General features: G+C 40.8%; 2 protein-coding genes across 2 annotated transcripts; both read right to left on the bottom strand.

Annotated features, from left to right (window-relative positions):
* Positions 1 to 1515: 1515 nt before the first annotated feature.
* Positions 1516 to 10050, bottom strand: laptm4a (lysosomal protein transmembrane 4 alpha). The gene is made up of 7 exons (XM_084560218.1): positions 9836 to 10050; positions 7762 to 7882; positions 5973 to 6049; positions 4801 to 4923; positions 4127 to 4222; positions 2895 to 2993; positions 1516 to 2513 (listed from the first exon to the last, which is right to left on the bottom strand). Exons 1-7 carry the CDS (start codon positions 9962 to 9964, stop codon positions 2439 to 2441), a joined length of 720 nt encoding a protein of 239 aa, XP_084416344.1. The 5' UTR covers positions 9965 to 10050; the 3' UTR covers positions 1516 to 2438.
* Positions 10051 to 11468: 1418 nt separating this feature from the next.
* Positions 11469 to 15086, bottom strand: LOC311499133 (uncharacterized protein). The gene is made up of 5 exons (XM_084560006.1): positions 14932 to 15086; positions 13008 to 13092; positions 12861 to 12922; positions 12626 to 12740; positions 11469 to 12541 (listed from the first exon to the last, which is right to left on the bottom strand). Exons 1-5 carry the CDS (start codon positions 14995 to 14997, stop codon positions 12378 to 12380), a joined length of 492 nt encoding a protein of 163 aa, XP_084416132.1. The 5' UTR covers positions 14998 to 15086; the 3' UTR covers positions 11469 to 12377.
* Positions 15087 to 15547: the final 461 nt, after the last annotated feature.

Below are 15547 nucleotides of genomic sequence, written 5' to 3'. Positions count from 1 at the left end.
CCTTGTTAAGGCCAGATAACCAAAACTAAAAGTTCTTGGTTACTTCAATTTCTTACATTCTTTGGGATAAAATACACTAATTATGGACATATGCAAGATTGGAGGACTTCTGAAGAGATTTAGTTGTCATCTGTGATTTTTTTTATTTTTAAGGATCAATGATTTGGTGCTATTTGCCCCAGTCTTCTGTTTTTTAAGGCCACAAAATGTATTGTTTTCCCCCCAATGTTTTGTCCATACATAGTTCTGGGTTGTGAATGTAATATTTATTTAGATTAGCCTGACTGTTCTTCAATGGGGTTGGCTGCATTACAGTACAAATTAATGTTCCTAATGTTTTTTCTTTTATTTCACAAAATGAAAAGTGGGTATTTGAAGAGTTCACATTCAGACTTCTCACTGTCTTTAATTGGTGATTTAATCTTTTAATTATTCAGTTTAACTTCCGGTTTTTGTCTGAACCGATACGTTTATCTCTGCATTTTAGCAAAAAATAATGACAAGACCAGTTAGTGGAGCAGCCACAATATTGATTTCAGAGTTTAGTAGTCGATCAATTCCAGATTTCAACTTGTTTTTAACTTGAGCTAAACCGTGAGGATATAAACATTCCCCAAGCATCGGTCAGATTTGTCTGACTGACAGAGTGTTCTAGTAAATTTGCAGCTTCTCTTATTAGGTTGTAATCATATATGCTGCTGGTCAGGATGGATTTCAGTCCACCAGTGCTCAGGACAAGAATCAGTCAGTCACCTAACTCATGGCAAACTCAAGGAGGATGGCGCCCCCTGCTGATCTTGAAGCGTCATGGCTACAACAAATCTAATCCCAGCTGATGGTTCAGTTCATTTTCTAACAGACACACTGTGGCCAACTTATCCAACAGCTGGATGGACACGGTGTCATCTGTGTGTGTGAGTCTTGAATAGAAACAAATTACCCTCGATGTGTGAAGGAAAGATACAGAAGGTCTTTCCTTCCTGCTGCTGTTAGGCTCCACAACGAACACTCTTGATATACGTGCAATATTATTACAAAACAAGCTGTAAAAACTTCATAACAGCAGTTTGACACCAGTCTGTGCAACATTTTTATCATATTCTATTTCATTATTTATCTTTTATAAGCTACTCTTTTTGCTCGTTATTTTTTATTCTGCCCTTTCTGTGAGCTGTTGCAAACTGCAATTTCCCCATTGTGGGACAAATAAAGTTTTTTCTTATTCTAATTAGAGACAACAACAGTTTCGTGTCGCTATTACAACACTGCGGCCAGACTTGCTGCTCATCTCAGAAGCCTCCAAACAGATCATTCTCCTGGAGCTCACTGTCCCTTGGGAGGACGGCATCGAGGAGGCTAATGAGAGGACGAGGGCAAGATATGCCAAGCTAGGAACAATGGCCGGCCAGTCTCTCTTCAGGGCCTACAACATGCTGGGCATCGCAGGAGGTCAGTAAATAACTGCCGACACGTCGTCCATATTTATGCAGCCTATGATCTGACGCGAACAAAGAAACACAAGAACACACAAAATGTTCTGAAATGTTTATTGAAGTCAAATGTAGTTCCACAAGGATTAAAATCATATTAGCACTAAAGTAATGGGGGAGGGAGGAGCGTTGATAAGCATGCAACAACTAATGCTCACAAGACTAGCTGTTTGCTCCAGAAAGAAGGTGAGAAAGAAGCAGAGAAAAATGATCCAGGATCAGAGCTCTGCTTCCTCTCACTCTGTCTGAAAGAAAAAAAAAAGAAAAAATAACAAATCGAAATTGACTAGCTTTGCGTGCACATCAGGGCGTCAAGAGAGCGGTGACGACATCTGGATTGGTGGTTGGTGAACTGAACCACAGTGAAACTAAATAAATAACCGACAACAAAAAGTGCTACAGACTCCATTCAAGACTGACAAGGAATAGTCTTATTAATAATTAGGGGGAAGCATAACACAATTCAACAATAAGAGCTATAAGTGGATTGTCATTCTTTTTTTGTTTTCTTTTTTTTACACTTCACATATCAGTCTATCGATAAGATGGTGCTGGATTGATGAGAGCATTTCAAGTTATTTATTTTCACATATATCCCTTTAACTAAGACATTAAAAAAAAAAGGATATGGGGGAAGAGGGAGGGGATAGCTTCTTTCGCTTTTAAACACTGCATTCATTCGTCTTCACACTGATCTCAACATCCCACCGTTCTGCTCTCACATCTCCAGGATGCTCTATATTCTCTCTTTACAAATACAGAAGGAGGGCTGGAAGGAACGTCTTCTAGTGGCCTTGCACGTACACAGTAGGTCAGGTGGTCGGGTCGGGTCGGGGGGTTAAGGGCGTAATGGTGTTCAGAAAGGGTTCGTGAGGCAATGTAGGAATGCATATGATGGCTGTGTGTGTGTGAGAATGTGTGGGCATGATTTGGCAACAGGGCTTGTGCTTAGGCTGGCATGTAAGGGGGAGGTGGTTCCTTCTCTGGCATCTTCATTGCCATCTCGTAAGTGGGCAGGATGTACTAGAGAAGAAGAAAGAAGAAGAAGAATATGACAACTAGTTAGAGTCACTGAAACTATACGTGTGCTGCCTTTATTTGACTTATTTCCCTACAGAAAAGTGACAAACAGTAGAAATTATTAGTTTTAACCCCGATTTTTTGTTCATTTCATGTTGAAAAGACAATAAAAACACATAATGAGTAACAACAACTGTTTCTTCCAAACATTATAAAGTATTATTAAGTTATACTTCATGCACACGCCATCCTTTAAGCATGACGAGCTTGTGGCATGTGAGCAACAGCCGCCTACTGGCTTAACAGCACTACATTCTTCACATTATAACAGCACCAGCGTGTCTTTCTATTAACAGGGCCTGCTCGTCTGAGTGTGTTTGTTACCTGGGGAGGGGTCTCAAAAGCAGGGTAAACGGCGATCTCTGGCATGTTCCTGTTGTTGATGTACTTGTAGCAGTTCCACACACAGTTGATCAAGTAAGCCTGGAAATCAGAGAGAAGACTGTGTTTGTACATGTACAGAGCTAGAGCAGCCTTTTCCCCTAATGCCAGTCTTTAGTCATAGACTGTATAAACATGGACAATGTGTCACCACAATTTTCACAGGGATGCAGGCGGCACCACCTTGTGAGTCTGCGCAGTACGGTCCGAGAGTGGAGCTCTGCTCTACCTCCACCAGATACAAGGATTACTGGCAACTGGTAGTCACCATTATGTGTTTATATAGCGTCAAATAAATAACTAAAACGAAACTTATCCAAGCAAAATTGGCACTTGACATCAATTTTTCATCAATATATGACAGAAACCATGCTTCAAAAAAAAAAAATTTATTTGACATTTATTTTAGTATTTTAGTTCGACTCAAGTCCACATCCACTAACATGGAGGGGGCGGAGCTTATGACCTATACTGCAGTCAGCCACCAGGGGGAGCTCTACTCGCTTTGGCTTGTCTATGTTCTTTGTCATCTAGCTCAGTGTTTTTCAACCACTGTGCCTGAGAGATCGTCAGGTGTGCCGTGGGAAACTATGCAATTTCACCTAATTGTTCTTAAAAAAAAAAACATTTTTTTGAAAACGAATTAATTATTATCTGTAAAAATATGCCATTGTCAAGCGTCAAGTGTCAAGTGTCTGTGTACATATATACATATTTGTGTACCTATAGGCCAAGAGCTGTGTTCATCCAAACAGGCCCAGGTTTCACACAGAATAAGTAGAAATATGAGAGATCATAAGACTTTTTTCTGTGTGTTTATTTGATTCTTATTCAAGACACACTGACAAGAATGACTTTATATTGTTAATATAGGCTACAGAGTTTCATTTTTTTTTTTTTAACATTTTCAGTTGGTGGTGTTCCTTGTGATTTTTTCAATGAAAAAAAAAAATAAGTACTTTGGCTCAAATAAGGTGGAAAAAAACTGATCTAAAGAAGCCTCATCGAACTCTCATTGAGACGTTGAATAACCACATACGCGAAAATGTTGGATATTTTCCCTTTAAACTAAATCTACCGCGTTACATTTTCTTGAACAAGAGCGGTCTGAAGGAAACACATTAAATGAACACACTATATAAAGCATGCTTCTGTGACTTGACTAATAGTTTTACCTTGAGGACGATGAGGAAGGCGAAGAAGACCAGCACGAAGAGCAGCAGGCAGCTGGAGTTCAGAGACAGGAGGTTATCCTTGTATGGGAAGTCAGGCTGAGGAAGAAAAGAGCAGACATTTAATTCAGCTCCACCTCATTCACTGCAGACATTTTGACTTGTCCCAGTTGGGAATTGAACTGAAACACAAGTGAATTAATGATGTATCCCTGGAAGTCATGACAGCGACCCAGCATGCCCCACAGCAGAACCTCCTCCAAGACGAACGCAGCCGTCATTAATTCACATCTCTGCTTTCCCTACGGTCACAAGTCACGTGTGCCATGAAAACGTGCCGTCATTATATCAACATGAAATAACTCAAGCCTTCATAATCTCCAGTGGGACATGGGGCTGATGCAGCAGCAGTTATTTATAGCAGTATTTATTTTTGTTTTAAAAAAAAAAGTCACATTTCAAAAATGCAGTTCCCAGACTCTTGTTATTTAGTCAGTGACCATTCTGAATCATTATTAGCGTACAAAATCCCAGGGAACAAATAAGTGAACAAGTGCGTGATTTCAGGTGCAGCCCAAGTCAGGCGTCACGGCGACTCTTTGTGGCAGAATAAACATGGGAGGGGTGCAGTCTGATGGCAAGATAATGTCAACAGCACGATCAGACGTTGAACTGACCAGCTGGTTCAGGTAATCCCTGATCCTGGGCAGGTAGGTGAGGGAGCTGATGGCCACCAGGCAGCTCAGGGCGAAGTCGAACAGCTGGTAGCAGAAGAACGGGATGAGCCAGCCGTCGCGGTGCTGAGGAAAACACATGAAGAAAAAAATTACTCAGATGGAGAGATCTTGATTTCGGCTTTGGACGGACCATGATGCTTATTTGAACCTTGAACCAATCTCTAGACAGTTTGTCTCAGATTAACGTTCTTACATGCGGGCAGCTGAAGGTGAACTCATATCCTGAGCAGAAAGAAAAGACTAGCAGCTGTGTGATGACCAATGAACACGAATAAAATTCTGCAAGCTGCTGCAATGACAGTCGGTTGAGGCGACGACCAATGAGAGCGACTGATACATTTATTTTTCAAGTAGAGACGTGAGACAACAAGAAGAGCAGGCTCCATGAGGAATGAGTGAATTCAAGTCAACTTAAGTTTTAGGTTTTTGGCTCAAGTTTAAAACTCTACTCTCTGGTTTCCTGTCAAAAACATTTTCCTTCTGCTCAGGTTGTGACATCAGACGTGGTTTGTCCTTCAGAAGCAGGGACAGATGTCACAATATATTTGTATATTAGCTCGAATTAGTGACAAAACACGCAGACAAGGTTTAAAATCAGCAACATGGTCCTTCATCTGGGTCACAAGAAACTCTACGGGAGTTCTTTCTTTCTTTGTTTCGTTCTAGAAGGGACATTTGCCGCGCTACGCTGGGGGAAAAAAAAGGTCTCTGCTACATTTGAATACACACTACACAGATAAAGCACAACTCTTGCGCAGACTTTTGGCATGCGGTGTACCCAGCCTGCAGAGTCATACTGTAACTGTGACTCCGTCTAGCAGCGTCAAAATGCTGTCAAACCTGTTAGTCCAGATGCCATCAGGCGGCTTGTGAGGTAAAAAACATAACAGGCGGTGAAAACACAACAACAGTCCCACTACGTCAGGATGTCTGACTTACCTCTAGACTCTGGTGCTATTTATAAACAACTTGAAAGCTGCTTCCTTCGTGCGTGTATATTTTTGGGATTACACATTTGCATACGGAACCACGACGGTGCCTTAAATATAGCACATGCTGTCAAAAAAAAGGAGGAAGGAGGAGGAAGGACTGTATCCACAGTGCACACTTACAGTGATGGCCCCGTACACCATCATCGCGCTGATGGTGAGCATCAACAGAGAGATGGCGAATCCAACACAGGCATTTTCTGTGTGAGGGAAAAGCGAGAAAGACAAAACACTGGTTTATAATTTTAGTACAGCACTCGTCTTATCTGTCAGTGTGTAGCGCATGTGGATGAATGGATATTTCCCTGTGCTCTCAGGAGCAGCTGTAATTTGCATACGGTGAAGTGTTTCCAGGGCGTCTCTCTCTCTCTCCCTCTCTCGTTGTCTCCAGCGAACTCTATTTTAAATGTCAGCTCTGGGGAGCATGAAGCCTCTCCATCTCGGCTGTGTAATGTCAGAGACGAGTCAATAAAACTCAAGTGTGGGATAATTAAAAGGTCTGCCTCCACATCCTCCTGTCTCTCTCCATCACTCAGTCTCTCCTGCCTGTTGCACCGGAGCTGCTCGTGAGTGAGCAACTGCAGCACTGCGGTCCAGACAAATACCTGTTTTTTCAGGAGCTCAGGGAGGACGGGGCGTGCATCGATATGAATCTAAAGAGGCAGTCTGTGTCTGCAGCTTAAAAAGTCTGTACTCTGGACTTCATGAAAATATTAAGCATTTCAGTTCTTACTAATTTTTTCATTGTGATATGAAGTAATCTATTTTTTGAGTATAGTTTGGTGTTTTTGCAATGTATTCAGTCACAGGATTTTGATAGGAAGGGTCTGACTTATTTATTTTTCTAATCAGACTAACTAACAACTATGTTCGGTATCACTTTGCTCAATCAAGTGTCTTTACAGTTAAAAAATATCCAGAGGCCCAAATGTGAGGCCTTCAAATTTCCGCTTTTAATCTCTTCTGCTGAAAGGGGAAACTTTGTCTCAGCTCAATTAAAAGTTTTTGGGTAAGAAAGATCTCTTGAGATTCCTGGATAGTACAGAAGCATCGTCCAACGGGCAACTTATGTCAGGATACGTCTACAGGAGTTTTAAAATCACCACCAATTTTGAAACTGCCTGCCCCAAACCCAGCGGTTAAACTTCTCAAAATAAAATATTTATCATTCATTTAAAAATGATTATATTCATAGATTCAGACACTCAGCTCAAGCCAGGCGCCATTTTCACAAGTTCTTTCGACCAGTTACGTAACCTCTACGTGGCCTGGTTTGTGGAATGATTGATGAAGCTGCACAAATGGTCTGGAATAATGACAACTACGCCCGTCTGAATGTTAACATTGTCTCTGCAGGCGCTGGACAGCCCTCCTCTGTGCGCCGGCATTAGCACGCTGTGGGAAGGTCAACCCGCAGCAGTTATTTCCTGTCCTCTCCGGCTGAGTCACCGTTTTAGAGAAACGAGGAGGCCTCCACCGCCGAGCCAACCAACAAAACAGCCTCGGGCCAGCGAGACAGAGAAAACACACGCTGGTAGTCCTGCCAGCTCTGCTTGAGCGCATACAAACAACTTGGGCAAACATAAACCCTGGCGGAAACACAAAGGCAAAGTGGCACCACCCAAAAAAAAATACATTTTTATGTCAGGACGTAAACAGCTCGACAGTGTTTTGTCGTCGTCAGGAGTTGTTTTGTATCGTCGTCACTGGGGAGCTGACCTCCCTGTGGAAAATAAATCACATTTTCAACCACTGAATAACAGCTGGGTTACTGAAAAACTCATAACAAATAAAGCCTGAGACGCTCTTCTTAATCCAACGGAGTGAATGTTCTTATCACCGATGTTTCAGAGGGAAGATTACAGATTAAAAACACGAGTTTCATTAAACTTATTCAGATTACAGTGCTCACCAGACATCCTGTCGGAGGCAAAGTAATGATCAATGACCTCGTACTGCAAGTCGATGGTGGGTACGTTCTCTGGGTGGGTCACGGCTACAGTCAGGAGGATTCCCATCAACAGGTTGACCACCTGAGTGGAGGGAAAAAACAAGTTTTAAAAATAGTCTCCTCCCAGTATTCTTGGGACATATAATTAGCGTTTACAGCTACAGATTTGTAAATCGAATCCTCACTTTACTGGTAAGCTTTCGTTTCTTCACAGATGGTAATTTATCACCCTTTTAGTTACTTTGTCAAGGTGTGGGAGTGAAGTAGTGAGGAGTGACCACTCAAGGACACTCCAGCACTCGCAACCTGTGAGGCGCTGCATTCCTTAGATACAGCACATTGTTGAATACAGACAAAGAAGACACTATGAATGCTGTGACACACAAATGACGACAAACTGAAACCACTTCAGGGTCAATGTCAAATACTTGTGCTGGTTATAACTGGAGAACGGGCCTTTGCAACAGGCGGAAAACCTGTTGCAGGCCAAGCAAACACACCATCAGCTTGTTAAAGCAGAGGCAGCTTTAAAAGGAAGCGGCCCACCTGAATGATCATGTACCCATAATTAGAGCAGTGACGTTACCCGTTAACGGTTGTGTTCTGTGTTTTGTGTTTTTCCTTGACAGCAGTCTTAACATCAACGAAAAATACGATTTAAAGGCTTGGGGTTCAAAGTGCCACTAGGGCAACTAATTCACATTATATCATAGGATTTTTTTTTACAGCGTTAGAGCAGCATAGGGCAAAGGACAGTAGGACAAAGGAGCAGTAAAAGTAAAAAGGTAAGGGCAAAAGTAGTTCACATGCAAAAAAACAAAAGAAAAGAAAGAATCGTTAAAAAAAAATGCAAAATTGGCTCGACACTGCACATATTTGTAGTAGATTTCATTGTAGTTGTAGTAGTGTTCATTCTCCTCCTGACTTCTGAACAAATAATTTAAAAAATGGGCTTTATTCCACCAAATTATCTCATCTACAATTACAATTAACATCTTTTTAACCCACTTCGCAGCTTTGCACAATAATTGCACCAGAAAATAATAAATAAAAACAGATCTATTATAAAGTCCTTGAACCAAATTGCCCACCTCTACTCTACAACTGATCAGCTTGTTTTCATGTCCCAACCTGGTCCTTCAATGGCAAATACTGACAGGCTAGAGAGAGTATTAAATCTCAGAGGAATGGAGGGGTTTTGGTGGAAATGCAGAAAACCGGTTTTGATTTTAATATGGAAAATACTGTCCAGCTGGGGGGGGAGAAAAAAAAACAAATTAAGATTTAGAAACGCCACCGAAACGTGGAACATCTGTTACGTGATGAAGGGAAAGAGAAAGGGGATTAACTCGATGAGTAATTCAACGCTGGCCAGATAGGAGCGCTGCAGGAACAAAATGTGCATTGGACTAGCTAACAGTTGGCCAATATTAGCTATATATGTGCACACATTAGATTAGTTATTCGATTTAAATGTCTTCCAACAGCTTAGGTGTTTGCTATTAACATTAACTTAAATATATTATACGCCACCGGTAGCGTGCAGACCGGTTTCCGTTACAGTTGGCTACAGCTATGCTAGCAAGTTAGCCGAATGTCCGCTTCTGAAGTCAAATGTCACATGTCTTAAACCTTCAGGTCCCGTCCGTGTGTTTGGTAACTTGCAGAGACGCTATCCACTTCTTTAAACATGTGCATTGGTTATCTAAACACATTCTCAAATGTCTGCTAGAAACCTTGAGCTGAACAAAAATAAACACTTACGCTAGTTAGCCAAAATCGATAAGATAGCAGGCTATCGCTAACCCTAGCATTAACGGGACTTGTAACGGTTATTTTAAAAAATAAAAAACAACACATAGCTCATCGTTCACTTCATAACAACAATTGTAACACATTATTAGAGCACATTAACGCAGTCTGGGTGAGATTCATTATGCAACGTATTAGTTCTCGTTAACTTAACGCGACCGACAAACAGTGCTAGCTAACGCTAGCTTGCTAACCCCCTGCCATCGAGAACCATCTTACGTACCATGTACCACGTCCCAAGGATGATAGTCCCCGTTCGGACATGGCAACATCCGCAACACCTGGTGGTGTACAGTCTGTCTCGACTGGGCTTGAAGTGATGCATGTCCTCCACAAGTGTAGGAAGAAACATCGGGAGAGCTAGCTGGCCGAGGACGACAAAAATCCTGTCAGCATCAACAGTCAGCGAACGGACACGGAGGAGGAACGCCCACCAGCTCAGCGAGGACCTGCGCACACCGCCTATAAAAACAAACGCTCTGACGGGGAGGAAGGGGCGGGGACTAGACGTTTGATTGACAGGAGTTTGAACCAATAGCCGTAGAGAAAATGATTTCGACTTTTTACGTAAAAAGATCGTTTTCTTTAAATATTAATATTATTAACAAGAAGAAGAAGAAGAAAGAGCAACATTGTAAGTGTTAATAATAATAATAATAATAAATTTTATTTATAATGCACTTTACATCAAAGCAATGACCTCAAAGTGCTACAATGCACATAAAACAACATAAAGACTTTAAAACTAGCATAAAAGAATAAAAAAGAGAGACATTAAAAATAGCAGTTTTAGCAATAGGCTTTTATAAAAAGATGAGTCTTAAGGCCTTTTTTTAAAAGAGTCCACAGTCTGTGGTGCCCTTAGATGCACAGGAAGAGTATTCCACAGGCTGGGTGCAGCTGAACAGAAGGCGCGGTCGCCCATGGTTCGAAGCCTTGTCCTTGGAGGCTGGAGGAGGTTGGCCTGTCCAGTGCGGAGATGGCGTGAGGAGGAAAGGGGGGTGATGAGTTGTTTGAGGTAACCGGGGGCAGTGTCATGGAGGCACTGGTGGGTCAGAAGGGAAACTTTGAATTCAATCCTGTACTGGACAGGAAGCCAGTGGAGGGATTTGAGGATGGGTGTGATGTGGTGGTACTTCCGCACCCCCATCAGGATCCTGGCAGCACAGTTCTGGATGTACTGCAACTGCTTGATGTTCTTGCCTGGGATCCCGATGAGGAGTGGGTTGCAGTAGTCCAGCCTGGAGGAGACAAAGGCATGGACAAGTTTTTCGAGTATGGGGCGGAGTTTTGCAATATTCCTGAGGTGAAAGAAGGAGGTTTTACAAAGGTGTTTAATGTGAGCCTCAAAAGTCAGGTGAGGGTCCATTCTGACACCGAGGTTTGTGACTGAGGATGAGAGGTGGATGTCATGGCCAGAGAAGGTGATGCTGGTGATGGTGGATGACCGGGTCTGGTGTGGAGTGCCAACAAGAATGGCTTCCGTTTTTGAACTGTTAAGTTGCAATCTTTTATTGTGACCATTTAATTAAGTGATTACTACATACATACATACATTAGAAGGCCATATCTTTATTACTTGTCCAATCTTTTGTTTTAATTTACAGCATATTGTGCATGGTGCAATTTACAAAATAATTAATAATCCGAACTACTATACTGAACTATATACAGTTCACACAATGTGCAATGACCTACATGTAAATAAAACAATTTCCTTGAAGGATTAATAAAGTACTCTGATTCTGATTAAATGTAAATAGATTCTACCTTCTTTAATGTCAATTGTGCAAATAAAAAAAAAAAAAAACACAGATTGAAATTGTTACAAAGATACTTTATTAACAATTATGGAATACAAAAATATATGCACATATATTTATAGAGGTGACATTATGTGTTGTGTTATAGCAGCTGCCTGTCACTACTCCATCGCTGTCATTTACCTTCGTATACACTCTTGAATGAACCTCACCTTTCTATCGTCATAGCTCAAATAACGTGGATTATTTAGCTGCAACAGGGGATCAACACAGTTGGTCAAAGATTTAAAGTGACACCAGGGCCAAAGCCAGGATTTTAAACATCCTGATACAGTTCACTTTGAGTCCAGACGGTCCTGTAAGCCAGTGTGACAACAACACTGAGATCAGGAAACTGAAACATCTCACTGGAGTCACTTCACCATTAATTGTTTTGTTTAAATGTGGGCTTTCCCCCGGAGAAGCCGTCTAACTAGTTCTTTGGATGAGTAGAGCTAAAACAATTTTTTGCCTGCATTGTTTAAAGGTGGGTCATTTTTGTTATTAAATGCTACATGAACGCGTGCATCAATGCAACAAGAGCTGCCACTTTAAAACAGTTGAAAAGTACATCTTGATAATTAATTAATCAAATGTTGTTTTGTAAATCAAATCATATAAACCCCAGAGTGGATTTCCCATGCTAAAGCCAGGTTTATGTTTCAAAATAAGCTTCAGTCACTGATCAGTGTTCTGGTAGACTATTTTTTTCACTTTATATAGCGAAGCAATCTCATACATTAGTTAAAGATAGGCAACTAAACAGCCATTGATTAAAAGCAATTCTTCATATTTTATCGTAAATATAAATAAATTATCCATAAACAACAGGTACATTTAGTGCAAGAAAAACATCCACCCCACCCACCTCCTAGAAAACATGAGGAAAGATTAATTTACAGTAGCTCTGCAGGAAACCATGCAAAACGTAAAACAAACGTTGGTACAATAGTTTTTAGACGGTTAAATAATATATTCCTCCCTGATGGGTTTCCGATAACCTTCATCTGAAGTCTTCCACAGCCCCTGGCTTTGTTCTTCACCATCCTTCTTCAGCCATTTGTAGATCATTATTGCTGTCACTGCAGCTGCGAGCGCCCCTCCTATCACTCCCCCTGCAATAACGGCTGTAAAGACAAACAGATAAGACTGAGCTACAATAAAAAATGTACCGTCTGTGGCGTCGTCTGCGAACCAAACTGACAAACTACCTGCGAGTGCATCTTTGTTGTCCAAGAAACTCTTCGGTTTTCCCAAAAGAACTAGTTCCGATTCAGGGTATCCTCCAGGAAAGGGTGCACTGTCAAAGGTCTGGACTGAAAAATCCTAAAGCAAAAGAAGAGGCAGTTACACGAGTTAGTCTCCTGCTCTGCCACATACAGAAATAGTGATACATGTCATGTCCCTTACATGGAAAGTATCCCTGCTTCCACCTCATGCATTTACCTCAAAACTTTTGCCATCTTCACTGTCGGGCTGATTCTGGACTTTTCCATTTTCTTCTTCAGCTAGAGAGGATGAAATAAAATGTGAGCAGCCTTATAAAAGCACAAACGACATTTTATAGCTACTGAACATTGTTCTCAGAATTACCCCGTTCTGACTCTTCTCCTGAGCCAGAGCCAGAGCTGTCCAGGTCATATCCGGATCCCTCAGAGTCTTCTGGAGGGCCAGAAAGCTAATTTCATGGAGAGAGAGAGAAAAACAATTGAGTATAGTTTCCTGCTCTATTGTCAGAGGTGAAGTTAGCAAATGGAGGTGTTTTCCTTAAGGGGCCAATAAAGAAATTAATCATGTCAATGATACAAAGTCCTGCTGAAGCAACACTCAAAAACACGTTGTGTCTGCCAAACCCATATGACTCAAGCATTAACATTGTTATCATCTATAAAGTGTCGTAAGTAAGGTACTTTATAAGATACTACCCCTCCTCCACCCATACGGCAAGTAAAGGTAAAAAACAAAACATGTAAGCCTTAATTTACAGAAAAACAAAACTCTTAATGTGTAATCCTCATCAATCAGTGAAATAACATAACGTTGTACGTCTCATCAGCGCAAGTCAATCCTGAAATTAATTACTTGAAATAAGCGTCAAAACAACAACAAAAATGAAAATAACCACACTAATGTCTTGATAGGAGCAGTGCGGCGGCTAATTCTGCCAAATCTCTCACCATTCGTTGTTGGTTGGTGACATGTTCAATGGGTTTATTAAATGCGGGCTTACGAGACATCGTTTTTTGCGGTTAAACTCGGGAAGCAATACCAACAACGACCACTAGACGGCAACACAACACGAACATTTCTCCTTAACCTAACTCTTTAAGTTACATTGTTTGTGGACAGCCGCATCCGTTTTTAGTTCAGCACTGTTGTACATAAAGGCAACGTCACAGGGTTGCATATCGCAAAAGCTAGTGCGAGACCTCCAAGAACCCATTCGGATTTGAAATAAACAACCTCTCTTTATATAAAAATCTATGCGAATATTCTGGCCCATTTGACAGGGCCAGACTGAGCAAGCAGAAAATATCCCCGTTCTTTCCCCATTAGGCAGGCGTCACCCAATCACCCTTCAAGGAAGAAACCGCTCATGGCTCATGGAGGTAAATAAACACATCCAGACAAGTTCTGAACTTACATTTGCTCCACTGACTTTTATTTCCGCCGCACTATTTCACCATTTACGCCCATATACACAAGTTGTTTTGGAGCTGCACGCACATAAAGGTACTTTGGCGCTTCACCAAGTTTGGCAAAAATCCCAAATTGCGTTTGGAAATAGACACATGTACATGTAGCATATATTGATGATGGAATAATTTAAAACAACATGTTTCTTATGGAAAATTCATCTTATCATGTATCATCGAAACACTATCAGATATTAAATTCTGTTATGAAATGTAAAAAGCAAAACTTTATGACAAGCAGTTAAAATGTGTGTCGCAATATACTGATAAAACCATGATGCAGCAGAAGGACACATATAAATTCAATCCTAATTAATAATTTGAATTTTTTGACGCAAACACATAGTGGATAATATTACTTTTAATAACGCATAATTCACAAAGTTTACTTGGTAGGGATTCTCTATTTATTTATTTGTTTTTTTTGCATTAATATATTACTACATATAGCCAAGAATCTGAGTGCACAGACATTTAATTCCGTTTTTCTGTATGTGGCGCGACTTTAAAAACAAAGAGCCGCAAAAAATGAGAAGTAAGACGCTGACTTTGATTGATGGTGTGTTTGCATAGCTTTCACTATTTGGTCTGAGACGGAAAACAGTACATATTATTTTTAAATGAAGAATGCTCTTTGACAAAGTGAGCAAATACTGCGCATTCAGAAAACTGCCTACTTCAAACAAAAACTGGACTGAACCTCAAAGAAACACCTTGATCTTTCTACACATAAGGAAGTGAGAAAGGTGAGTGCGTGTACGAACGTCAAGTGGTTACCAGGTTAAAAAGAAAAAAGCTTTAAGAAAAACAGGCTGACTTACCGACGTGCTGATCGGATTTAATAACCCCGCAACTAGAAACAATAATAACGTCAAAGACAGCCGCATGTTTTCAGCCGAGCTGGTGTCTGTTTGTCCTTTATCTCTTCACGGGAAGAGATTGAACCCCGAGCCGAGACTCCAGTCCCCGCCCACTAATAAAATATGCAAACACCGTGGACTCTGGTTGGAGACCAGGTAGGCTAATTAATAGTGTTTAATCACTGGCCTCCTTCGGTCAGCACAGTGGTACCCAACGTGGAGCTCGGGACCCCTGAGAGGAGACGGAAGATGGTTGCCTTTACCAAGGAAAAAGATTTTCAGTTTAAAAGAATTAATTTGTTTATACGTTAACACTAACAGGTCATATGCTAATTTGTACGTTTTTGCCTATACTATTTTTTATTTTATTTTACTTATTTTTATTTTGTTTTATTTTATTTTATATTTCTTTTATCCGTGGTTCTTGAGAGTGTTTTTTATGTGCAACTAAGCTACTGTGACCAAGCGATTTCCCTTGTGGTCTAAGTCTAAGTCTAAGTTGTTCTTTGAGAGATGATTTTAGGTTTTTAAAAAATAGTTTAAGACGAAAAACAAACAAAACAAACAAACAAACAAA

The sequence above is a fragment of the Chelon labrosus genome (assembly GCF_963514085.1).
Source record: "Chelon labrosus genome assembly, chromosome: 14".
Taxonomy (NCBI): Eukaryota; Metazoa; Chordata; class Actinopteri; order Mugiliformes; family Mugilidae; genus Chelon; species Chelon labrosus.
Note: the sequence above shows the minus strand (reverse complement) of the source record. Positions and strands in the feature narration are given on the sequence as shown.